Source organism: Triticum urartu, chromosome 7A, assembly GCF_056163025.1.
Source record: "Triticum urartu cultivar PI428250 chromosome 7A, HENAU_Tu73, whole genome shotgun sequence".
Classification (NCBI taxonomy): domain Eukaryota; kingdom Viridiplantae; phylum Streptophyta; class Magnoliopsida; order Poales; family Poaceae; genus Triticum; species Triticum urartu.
The window spans coordinates 572821506-572846086 of record NC_141879.1 but is presented as its reverse complement, the minus strand read 5'-3'; the positions used below and the strand labels follow the sequence as shown (position 1 = coordinate 572846086).

The 24581-nt window shown below is 44.6% G+C and overlaps 2 protein-coding genes across 2 annotated transcripts; one reads left to right on the top strand and one right to left on the bottom strand.

Moving 5' to 3' along the window:
* Window positions 1-2130: 2130 nt before the first annotated feature.
* On the bottom strand, window positions 2131-3605 carry LOC147960490 (uncharacterized). Its single transcript, XM_087533374.1, has 2 exons — window positions 3104-3605; window positions 2131-3008 (listed from the first exon to the last, which is right to left on the bottom strand). Exons 1-2 carry the CDS (start codon window positions 3603-3605, stop codon window positions 2131-2133), a joined length of 1380 nt encoding a protein of 459 aa, XP_087389500.1.
* Window positions 3606-6141: 2536 nt separating this feature from the next.
* Window positions 6142-8146, top strand: LOC125521192 (tryptophan decarboxylase 1). Its single transcript, XM_048686249.2, has one exon. It carries the CDS (start codon window positions 6282-6284, stop codon window positions 7812-7814), a length of 1533 nt encoding a protein of 510 aa, XP_048542206.1. The 5' UTR covers window positions 6142-6281; the 3' UTR covers window positions 7815-8146.
* Window positions 8147-24581: the final 16435 nt, after the last annotated feature.

Genomic DNA, 24581 nt, shown 5'->3' with positions numbered 1-24581 from the left:
TATGATTTTCTGGGGGAAGGATCCACTGGGCCGATCTAGGGCCGGAGCCTTCTTCTCCTTCTCTGGCTTTTCCAAAACCTGAAGCTCTGTCAGGAAGTTCGATATGAAGCCATGGGTTGCAAAGGGTGTCTGGAAAATTCCCTTGTGTATTAGCTTCCTCCGCGCAGCCCAAATCACCCATAGAGTAACGACCATTGTGACAAGCTCGTCGTTGGGTAGCGACTCAAACATAGAGAATATCCATTCTTTTGCGTTCTCGTTTCGGTTCATCGACATATGCTGCACCATCTCCTCCTTCGACAGAGCCCAAATGCTCCTGGACAGGGTGCAGTCCAGTAGAGAATGACGCCAACTGTCCTGCACCCCACGCACCCCGCAGACGTCCGTAGTGGACATGTTTCGGTGCTGCAGTAAATCTCCTGTTGGTAGTGAGTGTTGGGCAAGTATCCACGTGAATACCTTCAATTTTGACGGCACCTTTAGCTTCCATAAAGCCGACCAACTCTTCATCAGTCCCTGGAGATTGGAAGTATGCTCTCCTTCCTCTAACCATGCTTCTCTTCCACTCTTTATACGATATATCAACTTGTATGTTGTTCTGACAGAGAAAAGGCCTCTTGGGTCCTCGGACCACGCCCAAAAATCATTAACTTGACGGGTGCATATGGGGATCCTCGGGATGGCCTCGGCATCCATTGGAACAAAGACTTGCCTGATCAGCTCTTCCCTCCAAGAAGCGGATGATGCATCAATTAAGTCTGATACTAGTTCTGGGGGTCATGGACCAAAAAATAAATCGGCCTCATCATACCCGCTCTGGGAATCCAATTGTGCTGCCAAATGTTCGCCGAGCGCCCATCTCCTATGTGCATGATCGCACCCAGTTTCAACATGTCTCTCCCATCGACGATTGCTCTCCATATCTGAGATGGGTGTGAGCCCACCTCTGCCTCGAAGATGGATGAGGTTGGATAATAAGCTGCCTTTAGGATGCGTGCACTCAAGGAAAGCGGCTCTGTCAGGCACCTCCAAGCCTGTCTAGAAAGTAGAGCCAGGTTGAATACTTCCATATCCTTAAAGCCAAGACCACCCAAGTTTTTGGGATTTGTCATAATGTCCCAAGATACCCAGGCAGGTTTCCTTCTCCCATGTTTTGAGCCCCACCAGAATTGTCGTATGATTGAAGTTACACTATCACATAGACCCCTCGGGAGTCGGAAGCAAGACATAGAAAAAATTGGTATGGCATGTGCAACTGATTTTATCAACACCTCCTTTCCCGTTGCTGACAATAGTTTCTGCATCCACCCCTTCACTTTTTCCCACGCTCTATCCCTCAGATAACGGAATGTGCCATTCTTTGACTGACCAACCTCTGTGGGCATCCCCAAATATTTTTCGCTCAGAGAATCGTTCTGGACCTGTAGGATGTTTTTTACTTGGTTCCTCAAAACCTCGGGGCAACCTTTGCTAAAGAATATTGAAGACTTCTCCGTGTTGATTCTTTGGCCAGATGCATCACAATAAGTACGAAGTAGGTTTGAAACCGCATTTGCTCCCTCCGCACTAGACTTAAAAAGCAACAGGTTGTCATCCGCAAACAGAAGATGATTCACCATAGGAGCTGTGGGTGCCACCTTCACACCGCCAAGAACCGATGACTGAGAACTATTTTTTAAAAGGCACAAAAGGCCCTCTGCTGCCAATAAGAATAGGTAAGGGGAAATGGGATCTCCCTGCCTTATACCTCTGGATGGTTTGAATTGCTCCAACTTTTCTCCATTGAACAATACCGAGAAGGACACGGATCTTACCATACCCGTAATAATATCAGTCCATGCTGAGGAGAAACCTAATTTCAGCATGATCGCATAGGTAAGCCCACTCGACCCTATCATACGCTTTCATCATATCCAGCTTCAAGACACATAGACTATTAGTCTTAGACTTGTTCCTCTTCATGAAATGCAAGCATTCGTAAGCATAAATAATATTGTCTGTGATAAGTCTCCCAGGCACGAAAGCAGACTGTTCTTCAGAAATAATATCAGGCAAGATTTTCTTCAATCTGTTAGCAACAACCTTCGAGGCGATTTTATATAACACATTGCAAAGGCTTATTGGCCTGAACTAAGATAAAAGAGTCGGACTAGCAACCTTTGGTATCAAAACTAACACTGTGTCATTGACACCCTCAGGGCTCTCCTCTCCTTTAATGATGCGCAAAACCACCGCTGTCACTTCATCCCCACATAGGTCCCAATGTCTCTGGTAAAAATGAGCCGGAAAACCATTGGGCCCCGGCGCTTTAGTTGGGAACATCTGAAACAGTGTCGTCTTCACCTCAGCATTAGAGTATGGTGCTTCTAATGTGTCATTCATCTCCTGCGAAACCTTGCGGGGTTCATGCTGTAGCACTTCCTCCATATCGCTCACTCCCTCAGAAGCATATAATGACTTGTAAAAATCTTGGACCATCGCCCTCAATTCTGTCGGATCCTCTATTACAACGCCCAGGGAATTCAATAATGCTCGTATCATGTTTTTCTTGCGCCTCAAGCTAGCCCGCATATGAAAAAATCCGGTATTTCTATCACCCGCTGACAGCCACTCTAGCCGAGATCTCTGACGCCACATAAGTTCCTCCCTGTGAAGAAGTTCCACCAGCCTCTCGTTGAGTTTCAGCTCAGCATGCGTAGGGCCAGTACGGACTGGGTCGCCCCGCAGCTGCTCCAGCTTAGCCTTGATTTGCTTCATTTCCTTCCGAACACACCCAAACGTATCTCTGCTCCATGTTGCCAAGTCCTTGCTAATTCTGAGAAGTTTGTCCCGAAAATCTCCTACACCATAGCCCGGTGCAAGAGTACTCCAACTATCAGTTATCTTCTCCGTCCATGCCTCGTGTGATTCCCACATAGTCTCATATCTGAACATCTTCTGCTTCATTGTGTCATGTTGAGTACCATCAAACCTCAACAGTATCGGCCCATGATCTGATGTAGCTCCATCTAAGTGATATAGTGTAGCTAGTGGAAAACGAGTTGTCCAGCTAGCCGAAGCCAAGGCCCTGTCAAGACGAACCCTACAAAAGTTTGAACCCTACAAAAGTTCCCTCCTGTGACCTTCTTCTCAAAAGTCCAGGGCCACCCCTGGTAGCCAAGATCCATGAGCATGCACACATCAGCTGCATCGTGGAAGGCTTGTATCTGCGCGTTACTTCTGTCCGCTACTCCATCGTGCTCCTCCGGAAGTAGCACTTCATTGAAGTCGCCAAAACAAAGCCAAGGTAAATCTCTCATGGTGCTGATTCCCTTGAGGACATCCCAGGTTTGGTGCCTTAGATGTGTCTGGGCCTCCCCATACACGCATGTGATGCGCCAAGGGTCCTGACCCGTCTCTGTGACCCTAGCATCAATGTGGTACGCAGAGTCTCTCAAAATTTCAACATTACAATTGTTATTCCAAAACATACCCAATCCTCCACTTCTTCCTTGAATGTTTATTGCATACGAATTATCAAAACCTAAAGTTCCAGCTAAAGCTTCTACACGTGCTCCACTTATCTGTGTTTCAACAATACATAGCACGGTAGGGGTAAAATTCATCGCGAACTCGCAAATTTCTCTAACTGTTGCAGGTTAACCCGCTCCGCGACAGTTCCAACAAAAGGCACTCATTGGGCCCGGTGGTCCTCCTCTAGGGATTCCGCCAACTTCTTAACAGATATGTTGAAACCTTCCTGACCCGGGGTCACCAATCTTGTACACTTGGGATCTCTTTTTGGGGGTGGACTGATCACTAAGCTGCTCCCCACAGGCACTAAGGCGAGCTGATCGGGTCCCACGCCAGAACCATGAATGGAAGCTGAAACGTTGCTGTCATGCCCTGTACCACTTGGCCTCTTACGAGAGGCCTCCTCCATGTCTGTATCTTGAGCCGGTTCTGACTGATCTTTCTCATGTGTCTGACTCTCCCGACCATCCCCATCAAATCGGTTATTACCTGGGTGCTGGCCTCTACCACCCATGTGTCCTCCTCTGTGACCACCACGGCGGCCCCGGCCACCACCAGGCCCTATACCAGTTCTCATGTACCAGCCCGCCCTCAGGTCTTTGATGACTAAGGCAGAAGGTGGATGCACACCCGACCCGTGTTCTTTGAAGAGATGACCCAGCATCCCACAAATTGCACACCAATCGGGCAACTTCTCATATTTAACCTGATAAATCTGACGCTTCCCTCCCCTTACCATTGATACAACATTCTTCAAAGGCTTTGTCACATCTATTCTAACCCAAACACGATGGAAATTTCCAGCAAAATCCTATGAAGGAGGTTCAGCAAACAAGACTTCTCCCTCCCTGCCAACAAGCGGTTCAATGAGGTGAGCAAACAAATCGGGGACGTCATGAATCTGGATCCAGATATCAATTGTGTCCAGCTTGATAGTGGTCGGTTTCGTCACCCCATCATATGTTTTGATAATGACAGCATCTCCCCTGAAGTGCCATGGCCCTTCTTGCATCACCCTCTCCCAATCACCCAAGCAAGAAAATTGGATGGTGTGCAAGTTATCTTCCAATGGCCTGAATTTGACCTCCTGGGCAAGGTCCCAAGCAGATCTCATATTGCAAAAAAAAAACCACTTCTGGCTGTATGTTTTGACTGAGTTCACCTTCGCGATAGCAACCCAGCGAGCTGCATCTTCAGGGATGTCGGCCTCGTCGAAAACTACATCATCCAGATCCTCTTCCTTGAGCCCAAGATCTTGCATCATCTTCTCTACGTCGCTAACCCCGGCAGCGCTAGGGTTTTCGTCAGAAGCCATGTCGTAGTCTCACCCGATGGATATCAGATCGGGTTGGAACCAGGGGAACCCTAGGAGCGCCCCGCTCCCACAAGCCAGCCTCGTCCCCCACCGATGAGCGTGGGAGGAGCGGCGAAGGCGGGCAGGGGAGGTTTATCGGCGGCGGCAGGGACGGCCAAAACTCCAGACGACGACAGATCGCCTCGGAGAAAAACCCTAAACCCTAACGAGAGGGAAGGAAATCGTTAATGAAAAAACTTACAGGGTGAACCGAGCAATCATTCATAGAGCTAACAATTGTCATCCTGTTACTCCAACGAAACTGGAACTTTTTTTTAGCAAGAGCCCAACAAAACTGAAACTACTCCCTCCATTTCAAAATATAGTGCGCCCGCGCTTCCCGAGGTCGAACTTTGACCATAAATTTAACGAACAAGACTGACTGCAGCGGGAGAAAAAGTTACATAATTAAAAACTTCTTTTGAATACGAATTCACTGATATAACTTTTGCTCCTGCCGCACGGGGATAGAGGAAGCACTACATTGTGGAATGGAGGGAGTATTACTATAAGTTTACTAATCATGTTCTTCCATTTATCAATTTTCCATGCAATACACAATGGTCAAGAATGTGACCTCAGTTATACAGAGACGAAGCTCACACGCAACAATTATTTATGGATTTTTGTCCGCATATATTCTTATTCTTACGAAGATGTTAAAACATAATCGGCAATACTATTGTAAGATAATTGACGCACAGCGAGCCAACCGACCGTAATAGACCGTGTACAAAATAAACAAAGAAAACGTAACTCACGACCGAAGAATGGTGCGGCAAAGCGCGCGGCCCATTCTGGTTCAAACTGTTCCCCCTGATTTCTCCGTAGCTCTAGCATTTTCACTGTAACAAACCATCCCTGAGTAAGTGTAGCATCGAGATAGATCTCTTTTTATCTATTTTGAACAAGAAATCGATTTTATTTTTCATTTACGAAAACGATCCATGCATGTATAGCCCTCCGCAAAAATACAAAAAATATATTATACTATATAGCTTAAGCAGCCAGATGGTGGCCAATTAACGCACGCACCATAACGGGTGCGACTGGGTGGTGGTGCATCGGTATCCGAATTGAACGGACGAGTTGACCATCTACCTTTGTGTCGCGCACGCTCGAGCTCGAGCTCGGATCTGTACCTACCCATGCACTTTCCTAGAAGCGTGTACGTAAGCGCGCGCGACCAGGACTCACGACTCATGCAACGCCCAAACCGCCACGCCGCTTCCGGCATGGCCGCATCCACCTATATATACCCCGCACCAGCAACGAACTCCAATTCACTAAACCAAGCAGCAAAGCAAGCTAGCTAATCTACTACTAGCCCTCCTCTGATTCTTCTTGCTCTCCGGCAGCAAATCGAGCTAGCTAGCTCCACTTCATTAAGCCAAGCCTCACACCTCCTTCAAAAATGGGCAGCTTGGACACCAACCCTATGTCCTTCTCCGCCTTGCCCAGCGACAAGGCCGCGTTTGAGCCGCTCAACCCCGAAGATGTTCGCGCATACCTCCACAAGGCCGTGGACTTCATCTCCGACTACTACACCAACATCGAGTCCATGCCGGTTCTTCCTAGCGTGAAGCCGGGATACCTGCAAGACGAGCTCAGCGCATCCCCGCCGACTTACTCTGCGTCGTTCGATGTCACCATGAAGGAGCTCAGGACCTCCGTCGTCCCCGGCATGACACACTGGGCTAGCCCCAACTTCTTCGCCTTCTTTCCCTCCACCAACAGCGCCGCTGCCATCGCTGGGGACCTCATCGCCTCTGCCATGAACACCGTCGGGTTCACGTGGCAGGCCTCGCCTGCAGCCACTGAGATGGAGGTTCTTGCTCTCGACTGGCTTGCGCAACTCCTGCGCCTACCCACCACCTTCATGAACCGCACGAGCACTAGCCGTGGAACCGGTGGTGGTGTCATCCTTGGAACAACGAGCGAGGCAATGCTTGTCACGCTAGTCGCCGCCCGTGACGCAGCACTGCGTCGGAGCGGCTCTGTCGGCGTGTCCAACATCACACGCTTAGTTGTGTACGCTGCCGACCAGACCCACTCCACGTTCTTCAAGGCATGCCGCCTCGCAGGCTTCGACCCTGCCAATATCCGCTCCATCCCCACCGGGCCGGAAACTAACTACGGGCTCGATCCGGCCAAGCTTCTTGAGGTAATGCAAGCTGATGCCAATGCTGGTCTCGTGCCAACATATGTCTGCGCCACAGTAGGCACCACATCTTCCAACGCCGTCGACCCAGTGGGAGCCATTGCCGACGTTGCCGCCATGTTCAATGTGTGGGTCCACGTCGATGCTGCCTATGCTGGCAGCGCGTGTATTTGTCCGGAGTTCCGCCACCATCTCGACGGCGTTGAGCGTGTGGACTCCATTAGCATGAGCCCACACAAATGGCTTCTCACGTGTCTCGATTGCACATGTCTCTATGTCCGTGATGCTCACCGACTAAGCGACTCATTGGAGACCAACCCAGAGTACCTCAAGAACGACGCTACTGAATCCGGCGAGGTCACTGATCTTAAGGACATGCAAGTCGGCGTTGGTCGGCGCTTTCGTGGGCTCAAGCTTTGGATGGTCATGCGAACCTATGGTACCGCAAAGCTCCAAGAGCACATCCGTAGTGATGTCGCCATGGCCAAGATGTTTGAAGATTTCGTCCGTGCCGACGAGAGGTTCGAGGTGGTCGTACCGAGGAACTTTGCTCTTGTGTGCTTTAGAATCAAGGCAAGTGGAGCCATGACGGAGGAGGATGCCGATGAGGCCAACCGTGTGCTAATGGATAATCTGAACAAGACTGGGAAGGCTTATCTTGCACACACGGTGGTTGGTGACAAGTTCGTTCTTCGGTTTGCCGTTGGGTCGTCACTGCAGGAGGAGAGACATATAAGAAGTGCCTGGGACCTCATCAAGAAGACTACGAGCAGTATCATGGATTAAGTGGATGGACCTATTGACACAGAAAGTTCCAGGAGCTACACAAATCCCTATATTTAGGGTATGATTATTCTTTTAAATTTATAATTTGTTTTTCTTTTGCTTTGATTCTGATTATTATTTATTTGGACATGTGGTTCTTATTCGGTTTTGTGATCTATACCGACCGAGGGTATATATATAGCAAGCCGTTACCAAAAAAGGTCTGATGATAGACTGTAAAAGTGCTTATATAGAATGAACACGAGTTACTGTATTTGCGACTGTACTCCGCTAGCGAGTGACGAATGCATGCCCGCGCATCTCGGTCAATCAATAAATATACGTTGCACTCAGTTGGTTTTAGGTTTCAAGATGCCAGGCCGAAGTCTGGACACCGTGTGTTCCCAACTTCCCATTAAACTGGCCCTATCTATCTGCCATACAATTCCATCTTCAGGGTCCAGGCCGACCATACACTTGCACATCTGAATTAATGGTGCTTGCGCCGCAGCATTAACGCAGGAAACACACGGGGGCAGAGTTTTGACACGGACGTACATAATTCAGTGATCGATTTAAATGGAGGAACGATCGACAGGTGATATCACGTCTGAGTAGGAACGAAGTTTGATTACGGTTCTGACTCAACCAAAGCGAAACAGGAATACAAGTGGAAGTACTACAGTAGTCTTAAAGTTCTGATTCAATCAAAGCAAAACACGGCGGAGTACTACAGTAGGATAGTACTGCAGTTAAGTGACTGTACTGATTGATTTGATCCGTACTGGCAGCCAGTACCCATCCGCCACCCAACTGAAAAGATCCATAGAGGAGCTATCTATCAGTACGATTTGTGACCTATGGGCATTTCCAACGTCGACCCGTATAGATGTCTGTTTGTATGTCCGGATGTGGTTCATGGGCATGATATCAAAGTGAGTCTTTCAATGCTAATCATAAAGTATTCGGTTTGGAAAGAAATAATATGTAGGGACCATACATGTGGTGGAATATTGTGGTGTGATGTCCGGTTGGAAGGAGAGAGAGGAAAAGGTGATCATGCATGCGGAGAGAGAGAAGTGTTAGAGTTGCATCGAATATTGTGTACAATGTAGGTTTGGACTTTGAGTTGTATTGTGTTTACAGGGTATGAAGTCATGTCCTAGTAGGATGTATGCTAGGCCCAGGGGCGGAGCCAGGATTTTGATATAGGGGGGGGGGGGGGGGGCCAAGTTGAGTTGATAAAAGAATTATCTAGAGCGAAAAAATAGCTACCATAATACTATAATAATATGTCACTTTGAGGCCATAAAAACATGTAAACATTTGTATTAGTTTAAATTTGGCTCTATCATTATCAATAAGATGAAAAAAGTTAACAATTTCATCCAAAGCGAACTTAACTAGTAATTTTTTTCCAACGTAGATTTTCATACAATACCGGAGAAATCGTCTCCTATTTGACGACTCTTAAAAAAGTAACCAAGCTTTAGAGTATTCGGTTTGGAAAGAAATAATATGTAGGGACCATATATGTGGTGGAATATTGTGGTGTGATGTCCGGTTGAAAGGAGAGAGAGGAAAAGGTGATCATGCATGTGCGGAGAGAGAGAAGTGTTAGAGTTGCATCGAATATTGTGTACAATGTAGGTTTGGACTTTGAATTATATTGTGTTTACAGGGTATGAAGTCATGTCCTAGTAGGATGTATGCTAGGCCCAGGGGCGGAGCCAGGATTTTGATATAGGGGGGAGGCCAAGTTGAGTTGATAAAAGAATTATCTAGAGCGAAAAAATAGCTACCATAATACTATAATAATATGTCACTTTGAGGCCATAAAAACATGTAAACATTTGTATTAGTTTAAATTTGGCTCTATCATTATCAATAAGATGAAAAAAGTTAACAATTTCATCCAAAGCGAACTTAACTAGTAATTTTTTTTCCAACGTAGATTTTCATACAATACCGAAGAAATTGTCTCCTATTTGACGACTCTTAAAAAAGTAACCAAGCTTTAGAGTGTTTGAGAGCGCTCTCTGATATATACTCACAACTGCCCAAGGCCCCGAGCGCAAGTTTCAAAAATAGCCACACAACACAAACAAAAGAACCAAATCTGATGTATAATTTTGACACATCAAGAACTAAAATCTGATGTATAATTTCAACATGTACAAGAACTAAAATCTGATTTATAATTTCGAAACGCATAAGAACTAAAATCCATTAGCATCACAACAGAAGAATTGAGAGAGATCAATACAGTAATCTCCAATGCTATTGCTAACCTTGGGTAATTCCTTCCGGACTGAAGAATTGCATACGGCAGCCTGAGGCATAGCTCTTCGTCCCATCGCGGCACACATGCGGTTTCAATCTAATCACAGAGGCAGTGAGGAGCGGCGGTAGCAAGGGCGAGGGGGGAGCGGAGGCGGCAGTTGGAGCGTAGTGTTAGGAGCGGCAGCGGCGCAACGCTAATCACATAGAAGAGGCTAATTACGCAAGGGCCTGGAAGCCATCTGTCCAATCGTGGGCTGTCTCATGGGCTTTTTCTTCTTTTCTCATTTTACGCTTGTGATGGGAGGGGCCGAGTACGTGCAATTATACGAGTTTTCGCTAATTAATCACTACCTATTAAGCGTTCCTTCCATCGTTAGGGGGGGCCAGGCCCCTGCTCGCCCCCCCCCCCCCCCTCCCCTTGTCTCCGCCACTGGTTAGGCCTCTCACCTCTCATATATAATGCCGGGGGGGGGGGGGGGGGGGGAGGACGGGTAGACACACGATGTAACATATGACAATATAATAGCACATGCGCGCAAGGGGAAGCCGACGCCTGGTCGGTCGGGGTGCGGTACTGTGACGGTGTCACGGGGAGGAGCGCCCGTAGTCAGGCCCCGAGGATGTAGTCATATCGGTGAATATTGTTAACAAAACTCGGTGTCGTGCCGCATGTAATTGCTTGGTCCTCAGATGATCGACGGAACGCATCGAATTAAATCTAACAAATGGTATTAGAGCTAGATTGTTCGAAGGCCGTGAAGGAGTTGATCTAGAGGATAAAAGTGCTTGGCATGGATCAACATCGTTCGTATGAAGCGGTCGCCGTAGAGTGATGTGTGCAGACATGGACAGATCGGAGGAGTTGGCGGTTTTTTGAATAGCAATCGAAAGAGCGAAAGTCAATGAGTAAAAATGCTGGCGACGGCGTGTTATAGTCAAGCACTCGGCGAGATCGGAAGTAGCGGCCGCACACGGATTTGTGAAAGGAGTCGCTTGATCCAAGTAGCGCAGCATGTGCGTCACACGAGTGGTCCACAGATGCGTGGCCCATCGAAGGCCCAGCCCAGGTAGGGCTGGACGATGCACGCACGGCTGGACGTGGTCCAGGCCGTTGGTAGCAGAAAATCCTATTTGTCACATTCTGCGGCAAAGTGTTAACCTGTGACACACCCATCGATCGTTCGTGGGCTGGCCTATGACGGTGTTTCCTAGAGAAAAAATCCTCCTAAAAAACAAAGAGAGCTAGAAATTGAACCTCAGACCTCCTTCTCGTGGAGGTACGATTCTAGCCACTTGAGCTTAACAACGCTGGTGTATTATACATACAAGAGGGATACTATTATCTGTTTCTTTTTTCCGCATTTTTCTATTTTCATATTTTTTTTCTTTCTTCCTTTTATTTTTGTTTTAGAAAAATCGCAATTTAGAAAAAAACTTTGCTCGGATTTTCTTGTTCAGGTTTCAGAAAAAACTTTCGTCATTTTCAAAAAATGTACAAAATTTGTTCGGAGTTTCCACATTTGTTCATGATTTTCAAAAAAATTGTTCATGTTTTCCAAAAATTGTTCACATATTTAAGAAAATTAACAGATTCAAAAAATGTTCACGTTTTCAACTTTTTGTTCAGAAATTTTCAAAATATGTTCCTGTTTCTAAAATTGTTCACATATTCAAAAAAATTGTTTGTTGTTTCAAAATTTGCTCGCGTTATTTGTGAACTTTGTATTTTTTTGGAGTTTCATTTTTTTACAGATTTTAAATATTTGTTCTCTTTTTAAAATATGTTCACAAATTCAAAAAATGGTTGAGTTTCAAAAAACATACAGTAACTTTAAAAAATGTTCCCATATTTGGAAATTTGTCCACAAATTTTGAAAATTTTCATATTTTGAAGAAACTTCTGAAATTGCAAAACATGTTCGCAGTTGTAAAATTTGGTCTGAAATGCAAAAATGTTCAAGAATTTTAAAATATTATTGAGGTTTCAATTTTTTGTTAGATATTTCATGAAATGTTCCATTTTCACTTTTTTGTTCACAATTTTTTTAAAAAATTGTAGTTGCAAAATTTTGTCTAAAATGCAAAAATGTTCTCGTTTCAGAAAGTGTTCAAGAATTTCAAGAAATGTTTGCGGTTTCAAATTTTTGTTAGATATTGCTTCGAATGTTCTATTCTTTTTATTTTTGTTCAGAAATTCAAAAATGTTCATGTTTTCAATTTTTTTGCTTGGAATTTCATGAAAGTTCCATTTTTTATAATTTTTGAAAATTTTAAGAATGTTCATGCTTTAAAATTATGTTTGGAATTTCATAATTTGTTCACAACTTACAAAAAATGATTTACGTTTTTCAAAAATAGTTTCTCCGATTTCAAAAAAAATGGGCATATGAAAAAAAATGTTTCCTGTCTACAAAAATTTCTCCAGAAATTGAAAAAATATCCATATTTTTTTTCAAAATATTCACTTTGTTTTTAAGATGTTCGCTGCATTAACTAATTCCGGCTCGTTACAGTAGATTTGTGTGGTTGTACGGTCGTCCTAAGTTCTTTTAGATACGCGATGTTATCTATACCTACTATTAAAAAGAATAGATATTCTTGGTTTGGTTTCGTTTTGTTTCGTCTCATTTTGATGATTTTTACGTACGCTATTTTTTTTGGAGTAAATAGCATAAAACTACTAGTTTACATGCCAGGGTTTCAAAAAATTACCATTTTTTAATTTTTCTCAGAAAACTAACAAACGAGCGGTCGGCTGTTTCAAAAAACCCAAACCCGCGGTGACTAGCGATTTAACCGTTTTCCTGACGGACTGGGCCCACCTGTCAGCCCACATGGCCCGGCGCATGGACGGCGCAGCAGTTAACGGTCGTTAACCGACCGGCCCGGTCGAAACTGGGGTAAATATACCCCATCGGTCAGTCGGGCGCACCTGCTCGCTCACTCTATGCTGCTCGCTCACTCCCCTGCTCTCACTCCCCTGCTCCTGTACGAGCTCGTCGCCGGTCGCCGTCGACCTCCTTGCTGCAATGTCTTCCTGGAATGACGAGGAAACGAGCTCGGAGGAGGACTGCCAGGTCGTCAGCATTGACATGGGACTTACGGTAAGTTCTTTGCCACCTAGGGTTAGGGTTAGGTGCTAGTAGGCCTAAGCTACCGACATGGATCTTGCTGAGTGTAGTGTTGTTGTTGTGTGTGTGATATTGTTCTTGATTAGTGAGGGTGGGGTTTGATTGTAGGATTGAGGTAACCTAGGGTTCATCTCTGTACAGTGTTAGGGTTCATTGCTGATTTGGGGATTTTTTTAGTGTTCAGGTTTAATGAACAGTGCAAGTTGATTCTGGTATTGAGTGCAGATTGAAACCAATGTTTGTTGGTTATTTTGGTTGCAGGAGGAACCAGACACCACCGTGGAGCCCCTTTTTTATGGCCAACTTGAGCTTGCTCATCCCAAGTGCATTCTGCACCAAATGAGGCCTATTAAGCGTGTTGCTTTTGAAGGGCGTTTTTATGGCTGCCCAGTCCAGGTTAGATGCCAATTAAGTATTCTGCTATGGATGTTCACTGATGTTTGATATGATGTAGCAGTTTGTTTGATATGACAGTCACATATGTATTTTTGTTACTTTGGAAACTTAATCATGGCATTGTAATAACTTATCATATCTCATTTATGTTATTCGTTGTTAGAAAATATCAAGTTTATCAAGTTAACCATGGAATTGAAATAAGCTACTAGTCCACTTGTAATAACTTATCACATTTACAAATGCAGGAAAATGGTGTGAATTGTGGTGTTGTAGAGTGGGTTGATGGGCCTTGGCCTCCTGTTCTTCAGAGATGTTTGTGCAAGCTATGGGAAATGTTCCATGAGCAGAAATGTGGAAGGGTACTTGACAAGGAGAAGTTTGAGAAGGAGTTGGCCAAGCTAAAGAGTGAACATGAAAGGGAGTTGGCCAAGCTTAAGACTGAAAATGACAAGCTTTGCATTGAGTACACCAAGCTTGTAGATGATGTATCCGAGAAGTTTGATTGGCAGGATGGTAGGGTGGAAAAGAAGGTGTACCTGAAACAAGTGGAGGAGGAAGAACTTGAGAAGAAGATATGGTACCAAACATTTGGTCTATGTAACATTTGGATGTTTCTGAATCAATGTACCATATTACAAACCAAATCAAATCCTACAGTATCAAGTACTTAGTGAAGCAGTGTTATTACAAACCAAATCCAACAGTGCACTTGCATACATAACCTAGGATAACATAGGAGTTCAACCACTTCAGCTAGTTACCACTTGCATAAAAGTAAACTTTCAGCCTCCCAGATGGCTTCCTGACCCTCTTTGACCCATCCCGCACAGCACTTCTAGCAGATTGTCTAGGAGCAATGAAAGATCCATTGCCAGCTTTATTGGCAGAAGTTGACCTGGTGTTCTTTGCTGGAGAAGACCTTGATGACCTAGTGTTATTTGCTGCTGAAGAAATAGTTGTGCTCTTCTTCTTGGGAGGTGGTATTGGTGTTGCTGAAGAGGTGTTGGTCCTGCTCTTCTTGAGAGGTGGTGGTGCTGCTGTTGTAGCCTCAATGTTGGTGCTCCTCTTCTTCTTGGAGGCTGATGTTGTACTTGGTGCTGCTGCTGATGTGGAAGCAACCCTCTTCCTTGACCTAGAAGCTAACTGTGTTGACTCATTTGTTGTTGGAGGAGGTGTTGGTGCAGGTGCAGAGGCAGCAGGTACCCTTGGTGGCCTTTGTGCAGTTGCAACCATTGAAGAACCAACCTCAGAGTAGTTAGCTCTATTTTCCTACACAATAAGATTAGTTAGATCTATTTTCCTACAAATGAAATGAATGTAACAATGCAATGAATGTAACAATGCAATGAATGGACATACCTGGTGTTGTTCATCCTCATCTGGAACTTAGGTTTCAATGGATCACCACAATTGTTGAACTTGTGCCCTTGCTTCTTGTAGTTACTGCATGTCACTGTACCAATCCTAGAAATATCCTTTTTAGCTGGCACCTCAAACATGCCTTTCCTCCTGGCAGTTTGTTTTTTACCTTTCTTTTCTCTAAAAACAGGTGGAGATATATCATCACCAGGTGTATGAGACCAATGGTCAGGACCTGGCACAGGGAATATTATGTGCTTGTATGTTTCACAATACATGGGTTTCTTGAAGAAAGCATTCACATAGTCTTAGGATGTATCTTCACTTTCTGCATTGCAGCAATGGCATGACTGCATTGGGATAGCTGTCATGTCCCACCTCCTACAGTCACAGGTCTGGTTGATCAAATTAACACAATATGTGTTTTCAGAGCTACTTGTGACTTGCCATATGCCTGGACCTGCCATGTATGCTTCACAATACTTAGCCCACTTCTTCGCCTCTTCTAAAATCTCTGGATACGTAGGTGTGATCTCCCATCTGCATGACTCTGTCTTTTCTCTGATCTTCTGAAACTTAATTATCAGCTTTGTTCTTATGCCCTCTAACATAGTCCTGATTGGCTTGTTCCTAATATCCAATATCATTCTATTGAAAACCTCACTAAGGTTGTTTACTACCAGGTCTGTTTTGCACACAGTGTCCATTTTATACCTAGCCCATGTATGCTCTAGTATCTGTGACAACCACTGCCAAGCTTCTAAACTTTCTTTTTTCAAATTCTCCATGCCTAAATCATGACCATGTTTGGTAAAGGAATAGGCAGCCCGATCTAAATGTTTCTTAAGTTCCTCTCCTCTGAAACCAGCAGATTGGAAATTGGCATAAATATGTCTAAGACAAAACCTTTGTGGAGAGTCAGGGAATACATCATCTATTGCATTCAACAATCCATGTTCAATGTAGTGTAATCTTAAGTGTTACTACTGAATAACATTTTACTCATGGCAAATGTAAAGGCAAATGTAAAGACTAGGTTCAGAACAATACATTCTGCCTGTCAGGCATAATTGTGTATTTGCCAAACTTATTGCCAGTTCCAATGACTGTTCTCAACTGTGTGAGAAACCATGTCCAACTGTCTGTCTCTTCCTTATCAACAACACCAAAAGCTATTGGGAAGATGTTATTGTTACCATCCCTCCCTGTAGCTGCCAATATCTGCTGACCAGTGCTTAGCTTGATGAAGCAATCATCCAGACCTGCTAACATGATCACATGCGTGCCTAATTACATCAATGTAAAAATATCATATACATTTGTGAATACTTACCTATAAATGGCCTGCATCCATTTAGAAAACCCTCCTTGCATGCAAACAAGCAGTAAAACATATAGTGAAACCTTGGGGTAGGATCTGGGTTTAGTGGGTCCTCATGTGTTGTTACTATGCACCTACTGCCAGGGTTAGTATCTAGCACACACTGCATGCAGTCCCTTATTCTGTGATACTGGAGTTTGTGATCTCCTTGCACAACCTCAACTGCTTGCTTCCTTGCCCTATATGCCAAGCTTTTAGGCACATGCACACCAAACTTCTTCTTCGTGTATGACATAGTTGTGTCAACACCAGCTCCATATTGGGGAACGTAGTAATTTCAAAAAATTTCCTACGCACACGCAAGATCATGGTGATGCATACCAACGAGAAGGAAGTGTTGTCTACGTACCCTCATAGACCGGAAGCGGAAGCGTTAGCACAACGCGGTTGATGTAGTCGTACGTCTTCACGGCCCGACCGATCAAGCACCGAAACTACGGCACCTCCGAGTTCTAGCACACGTTCAGCTCGATGACGATCCCCGGACTCCGATCCAGCAAAGTGTCGGGGATGAGTTCCGTCAGCATGACGGTGTGGTGACGATCTCGATGTTCTACCGTCGCAGGGCTTCGCCTAAGCACTGCTACAATATTATCGAGGATTATGGTGGAGGGGGGCATCGCACACGGCTAAGAGATCAATGATCAATTGTTGTGTCTGTGGGGTGCACCCCTGCCCCCGTATATAAAGGAGTGGAGGAGGGGGCCGGCCAAGGGGGTGGCGTGCCCTAAGGGGGAGTCCAACTCCCACAGGGAGTAGGACTCCCCTTTTTCCTATTAGGAGTAGGAGAGGGAAGGAAGAGGAAGGAGGGAGGCAGGAAAGGGGGGCCGGCCCCCCTCCCAATTCGGATTGGGCTTAGGGGGGGCGCCCCCTCCCTTGCTCCTTTCCCCTCCTTTCCACTAAGGCCCAATAAGGCCCATATACCTCCCGGGGGGTTCCGATAACCTCCCGGTGATTCGGTATTGTTCCGGTGTCCAAATATAGTCGTCCAATATATCGATCTTTATGTCTCGACCATTTTGAGACTCCTCGTCAAGTCCGTGATCACATCTGGGACTCCGAACAACCTTCGGTACATCAAAATATATAAACTCATAATGAAACTGTCATCGTAACGTTAAGCGTGCGGACCCTACGGGTTCGAGAACAATGTAGACATGACCGAGACACGTCTCCGGTCAATAACCAATAGCGGAACCTGGATGCTCATATTGGCTCCTACATATTCTACGAAGATCTTTATCGGTCAGACCGCATAACAACATACGTTTGTTCCCTTTGTCATCGGTATGTTACTTGCCCGAGATTCGATCGTCGGTATCTCAATACCTAGTTCAATCTCGTTACCGGCAAGTCTCTTTACTCGTTCTATAATACATCGTCTTGCAACTAACTTATTATTTGCATTGCTTGCAAGGCTTAAGTGATGTGCATTACCGAGAGGGCCCAGAGATACCTCTCCGACAATCGGAGTGACAAATCCTAATCTCGAAATACGCCAACCCAACATGTACCTTTGGAGACACCTGTAGAGCACCTTTATAATCACCCAGTTACGTTGTGACGTTTGGTAGCACACAAAGTGTTCCTCCGGTAAACGGGAGTTGCATAATCTCATAGTCATAGGAACATGTATAAGTCATGAAGAAAGCAATAGCAACATACTAAACGATTGGGTGCTAAGCTAATGGAATGGGTCATGTCAATCACATCATTCTCCTAATGATGTGATCTCGTTAATCAAATGACAACTCATGTCTATGGTTAGGAAACATAACCATCTTCGATTAACGAGCTAGTCAAGTAGAGGCATACTAGTGACACTTTGTTTGTTTATGTATTCACACAAGTATTATGTTTTTGGTTAATACAATTCTAGCATGAATAATAAACATTTATCATGATATAAGGAAATAAATAATAACTTTATTATTGCCTCTAGGGCATATTTCCTTCAGTCTCCCACTTGCACTAGAGTCAATAATCTAGATTACACAGTAATGATTCTAACACCCATGGAGCCTTGGTGCTGATCATGTTTTGCTCGTGGAAGAGGCTTAGTCAACGGGTCTGCTACATTCAGATCCGTATGTATCTTGCAAATCTCTATGTCTCCCACCTGGACTAGATCCCGGATGGAATTGAAGCGTCTCTTGATGTGCTTGGTTCTCTTGTGAAATCTGGATTCCTTTGCCAAGGCAATTGCACCAGTATTGTCACAAAAGATTTTCATTGGACCCGATGCACTAGGTATGACACCTAGATCGGATATGAACTCCTTCATCCAGACTCCTTCGTTTGCTGCTTCCGAAGCAGCTATGTACTCTGCTTCACATGTAGATCCCGCCACGACGCTTTGTTTAGAACTGCACCAACTGACAGCTCCACCGTTTAATGTAAATACGTATCCGGTTTGTGGTTTAGAATCGTCCGGATCAGTGTCAAAGCTTGCATCAACGTAACCATTTACGATGAGCTCTTTGTCACCTCCATATACGATAAACATATCCTTAGTCCTTTTCAGGTATTTCAGGATGTTCTTGACCGCTGTCCAGTGATCCACTCCTGGATTACTTTGGTACCTCCCTGCTAGACTTATAGCAAGGCACACATCAGGTCTGGTACACAACATTGCATACATAATAGAGCCTATGGCTGAAGCATAGGGAACATCTTTCATTTTCTCTCTATCTTCTGCAGTGGTCGGGCATTGAGTCTTACTCAACTTCACACCTTGTAACACAGGCAAGAATCCTTTCTTTGCTTGATTCATTTTGAACATCTTCAAAACTTTGTCAAGGTATGTGCTTTGTGAAAGTCCAATTAAGCGTCTTGATCTATCTCTATAGATCTTAATGCCCAATATGTAAGCAGCTTCATCGAGGTCTTTCATTGAAAAACTCTTATTCAAGTATCCCTTTATGCTATCCAGAAATTCTATATCATTTCCGATTAGTAATATGTCATCCACATATAATATCAGAAATGCTACAGAGCTCCCACTCACTTTCTTGTAAATACAGGCTTCTCCAAAAGTCTGTATAAAACCAAATGCTTTGATCACACTATCAAAGCGTTTATTCCAACTCTGAGATGCTTGCACCAGTCCATAAATGGATCGCTGGAGCTTGCACACTTTGTTAGCTCCCTTTGGATCGACAAAACCTTCCGGCTGCATCATATACAACTCTTCTTCCAAAAATCCATTCAGGAATGCAGTTTTGACATCCATCTGCCAAATTTCATAATCATAAAATGCGGCAATTGCTAACATGATTCGGACAGACTTAAACATCGCTACGGGTGAGAAGGTCTCATCGTAGTCAATCCCTTGAAATTGTCGAAAACCTTTTGCGACAAGTCGAGCTTTGTAGACAGTAACATTACCGTCAGCGTCAGTCTTCTTCTTGAAGATCCATTTATTCTCAATTGCTTGCCGATCATTGGGCAAGTCAACCAAAGTCCACACTTTGTTCTCATACATGGATCCCATCTCAGATTTCATGGCTTCAAGCCATTTTGCGGAATCTGGGCTCACCATCGCTTCTTCATAGTTCGTAGGTTCATCATGATCTAGTAGCATGACTTCCAGAACAGGATTACCGTACCACTCTGGTGCGGATCTTACTCTAGTTGATCTACGAGGTTCAGTAGTAACTTGTTCTGAAGTTTCATGATCATCATCATTAGGTTCCTCACTAATTGGTGTAGGTGTCACAGAAACCGGTTTTTGTGATGTACTACTTTCCAATAAGGGAGCAGGTATAGTTACCTCATCAAGTTCTACTTTCCTCCCACTCACTTCTTTCGAGAGAAACTCCTTCTCTAGAAAGGATCCATTCTTAGCAACAAATGTCTTGCCTTCGGATCTGTGATAGAAGGTGTACCCAACAGTCTCCTTCGGGTATCCTATGAAGACACATTTCTCCGATTTGGGTTCGAGCTTATCAGGTTGAAGCTTTTTCACATAAGCATCGCAACCCCAAACTTTCATAAACGACAACTTTGGTTTCTTGCCAAACCATAGTTCATAAGGTGTCGTCTCAACGAATTTTGATGGTGCCCTATTTAACATGAATGCGGCCGTCTCTAAAGCATAACCCCAAAACGATAGCGGTAAATCTGTAAGAGACATCATAGAACGCACCATATCAAGTAAAGTACGATTACGACGTTCGGACACACCATTATGCTGTGGTGTTCCGGGTGGCGTGAGTTGCGAAATTATTCCGCATTGTTTCAAATGTAAACCAAACTCATAACTCAAATATTCTCCTCCACGATCAGATCGTAGAAACTTTATTTTCTTGTTACGATGATTTTCAACTTGACTCTGAAATTCTTTGAACTTTTCAAATGTTTCAGACTTATGTTTCATTAAGTAGATATACCCATATCTGCTTAAATCATCTGTGAAGGTGAGAAAATAACGATATCCGCCATGAGCTTCAACATTCATTGGACCACATACATCTGTATGTATGATTTCCAACGAATTTGTTGCTCTCTCCATAGTACCGGAGAACGGCGTTTTAGTCATCTTGCCCATGAGGCACGGTTCGCAAGTACCAAGTGATTCATAATCAAGTGGTTCCAAAAGTCCATCAGTATGGAGTTTCTTCATGCGCTTTACACCGATATGACCTAAACGGTAGTGCCACAAATAAGTTGCACTATCATTATCAACTCTGCATCTTTTGGCTTCAACATTATGAATATGTGTATCACTACTATCGAGATTCATCAAAAATAGACCACTCTTCAAGGGTGCATGACCATAAAAGATATTACTCATATAAATAGAACAACCATTATTCTCCGATTTAAATGAATAACCGTCTCGCATCAAACAAGATCCAGATATAATGTTCATGCTCAACGCTGGCATCAAATAACAATTATTTAGGTCTAATACTAATCCCGATGGTAGATGTAGAGGTAGCGTGCCGACCGCGATCACATCGACTTTGGAACCATTTCCCACGCGCATCGTCACCTCGTCCTTCACCAGTGTTCACTTAATCCGTAGTCCCTGTTTCGAGTTGCAAATAATAGCAACAGAACCAATATCAAATACCCAGGTGCTTCTGTGAGCTCTAGTAAGGTGCACATCAATAACATGTATATCACATATACCTTTGTTCACCTTGCCATCCTTCTTATCCGCCAAATACTTGGGGCAGTTCCGCTTCTAGTGACCAGTCTGCTTGCAGTAGAAGCACTCAGTTTCAGGCTTAGGTCCAGACTTGGGTTTCTTCTCCTGAGCAGCAACTTGCTTGCTGTTCTTCTTGAAGTTCCCCTTCTTCTTCCCCTTGCCCTTTTTCTTGAAACTAGTGGTCTTGTTGACCATCAACACTTGATGCTCCTTCTTGATTTCTACCTCCGCAACTTTTAGCACTGCGAAGAGCTCGGGAATTGTCTTATTCATCCCTTGCATATTATAGTTCATCACGAAGCTCTTGTAGCTAGGTGGAAGTGATTGGAGAATTCTATCAATGACGCAATCATCTGTAAGATTAACTCCCAGTTGAATTAAGTGATTATTATACCCAGACATTTTGAGTATATGCTCACTGACAGAACTGTTCTCCTCCATCTTGCAGCTATAGAATTTATTGAAGACTTCATATCTCTCAATTCGGGCATTTGCTTGAAATATTAACTTCAACTCCTGGAACATCTCATATGCTCCATAACGTTCAAAACGTCGTTGAAGTCCCGATTCTAAGCCGTAAAGCATGGCACACTGAACTATCGAGTAGTCATCAGCTTTGCTCTGCCAGACGTTCATAACATCTGGTGTTGCTCCAGTAGCAGGCCTGGCACCCAGCGGTGCTTCCAGGACGTAATTCTTCTGTGCAGCAATGAGGATAATCCTCAAGTTGCAGACCCAGTCCGTATAATTGCTACCATCATCTTTTAACTTTGCTTTCTCAAGGAACGCATTAAAATTCAACGGAACAACAGCACGGGCCATCTATCTACAATCAAACATAAACAAGCAAGATACTATCAGGTACTAAGTTCATGATAAATTTAAGTTCAATTAATCATATTACTTAAGAACTCCCACTTAGAAAGACATCCCTCTAATCTTCTAAGTGATCACGTGATCCAAATCAACTAAACCATAACCGATCATCACGTGAAATGGAGTAGTTTTCAATGGTGAACATCACTATGTTGATCATATCTACTATATGATTCACGCTCGACCTTTCGGTCTCAGTGTTCCGAGGCCATATCTGCATATGCTAGGCTCGTTAAGTTTAACCTGAGTATTCCGCGTGTGCAAAACTGGCTTGCACCCATTGTAGATGGACGTAGAGCTTATCACACCCGATCATCACGTGGTGTCTGGGCACGACGAACTTTGGCAACGGTGCATACTCAGGGAGAACACTTTTATCTTGAAATTTAGTGAGAGATCATCTTATAATGCTACCGTCAATCAAAGCAAGATAAGATGCATAAAAGATAAACATCACATGCAATCAATATAAGTGATATGATATGGCCATCATCATCTTGTGCTTGTGATCTCCATCTCCGAAGCATCGTCATGATCACCATTGTCACCGGCGCGACACCTTGATCTCCATCGTAGCATCGTTGTCGTCTCGCCAATCTTATGCTTCCACGACTATCGCTACCACTTAGTGATAAAGTAAAGCATTACAGCGCGATTGCATTGCATATAATAAAGCGACAACCATATGGCTCCTGCCAGTTGCCGATAACTCGGTTACAAAACATGATCATCTCATACAATAAAATTTAGCATCATGTCTTGACCATATCACATCACAACATGCCCTGCAAAAACAAGTTAGACGTCCTCTACTTTGTTGTTGCAAGTTTTACGTGGCTGCTATGGGCTTAGCAAGAACCGTTCTTACCTACGCATCAAAAACCACAACGATAGTTTGTCAAGTTGGTGTTGTTTTAACCTTCGCAAGGACCAGGCGTAGCCACACTCGGTTCAACTAAAGTTGAAGAAACTGACACCCGCCAGCCACCTGTGTGCAAAGCACGTCGGTAGAACCAGTCTCGCGTAAGCGTACGCGTAATGTCAGTCCAGGCCGCTTCATCCAACAATACCGCCGAACCAAAGTATGACATGCTGGTAAGCAATATGACTTATATCGCCCACAACTCACTTGTGTTCTACTCGTGCATAACATCAACGCATAAAACCTAGGCTCGGATGCCACTATTGGGGAACGTAGTAATTTCAAAAAAATTCCTACGCACACGCAAGATCATGGTGATGCATAGCAACGAGAGGGAAGAGTGTTGTCTACGTACCCTTGTAGACCGGAAGCAGAAGCGTTAGCACAACGCGGTTGATGTAGTCGTACGTCTTCACGGCCCGACCGATCAAGCACCGAAACTACGGCACCTCCGAGTTCTAGCACACGTTCAGCTCGATGACGATCCTCGGACTCCGATCTAGCAAAGTGTCGGGGATGAGTTCCGTCAGCACGAGGTGTGGTGACTATCTTGATGTTCTACCGTCGCAGGGCTTCGCCTAAGCACCGCTACAATATTATCGAGGATTATGGTGGAGGGGGGCACCGCACACGGCTAAGAGATCAATGATAAATTGTTGTGTCTGTGGGGTGCACCCCTGCCCCCATATATAAAGGAGTGGAGGAGGGGCCGGCCAAGGAGGGTGGCGCGCCCTAAGGGGGAGTCCAACTCCCACAGGGAGTAGGACTCCCCTTTTTCCTATTAGGAGTAGGAGAGGGAAGGAAGAGGAAGGGGGGAGGAAGGAAAGGGGGGCCGGCCCCCCTCCCAATTCGGATTGGGCTTGGGGGGGGGACGCCCCCTCCCTTGCTCCTTTCCCCTCCTTTCCACTAAGGCCCAATAAGGCCTATATACCTCCCGGGGGGTTCCGATAACCTCCCGGTGATCCGGTATTGTTCCGGTGTCCAAATATAGTCGTCCAATATATCGATCTTTATGTCTCGACCATTTTGAGACTCCTCGTCAAGTCCGTGATCACATCCGGGACTCCGAACAACCTTCGGTACATCAAAATATATAAACTCATAATGAAACTGTCATCGTAACGTTAAGCGTGCGGACCCTACGGGTTCGAGAACAATGTAGACATGACCGAGACGTCTCTGGTCAATAACCAATAGCGGAACCTGGATGCTCATATTGGCTCCTACATATTCTACGAAGATCTTTATCGGTCAGACCGCATAACAACATACGTTTGTTCCC

Excerpts from the sequence above, each read along its gene's own strand:
- LOC125521192 (XM_048686249.2), top strand. The coding sequence starts at position 6,282 with ATGGGCAGCTTGGACACCAACCCTATGTCCTTCTCCGCCTTGCCCAGC.
- LOC147960490 (XM_087533374.1), bottom strand. The coding sequence starts at position 3,605 with ATGAATTTTACCCCTACCGTGCTATGTATTGTTGAAACACAGATAAGT. Across the intron at positions 3,009-3,103 it reads GGTCACAGGAGGGAACTTTT|ATGGAGCTACATCAGATCAT; the intron begins GTAGGGTTCAAA and ends TATATCACTTAG.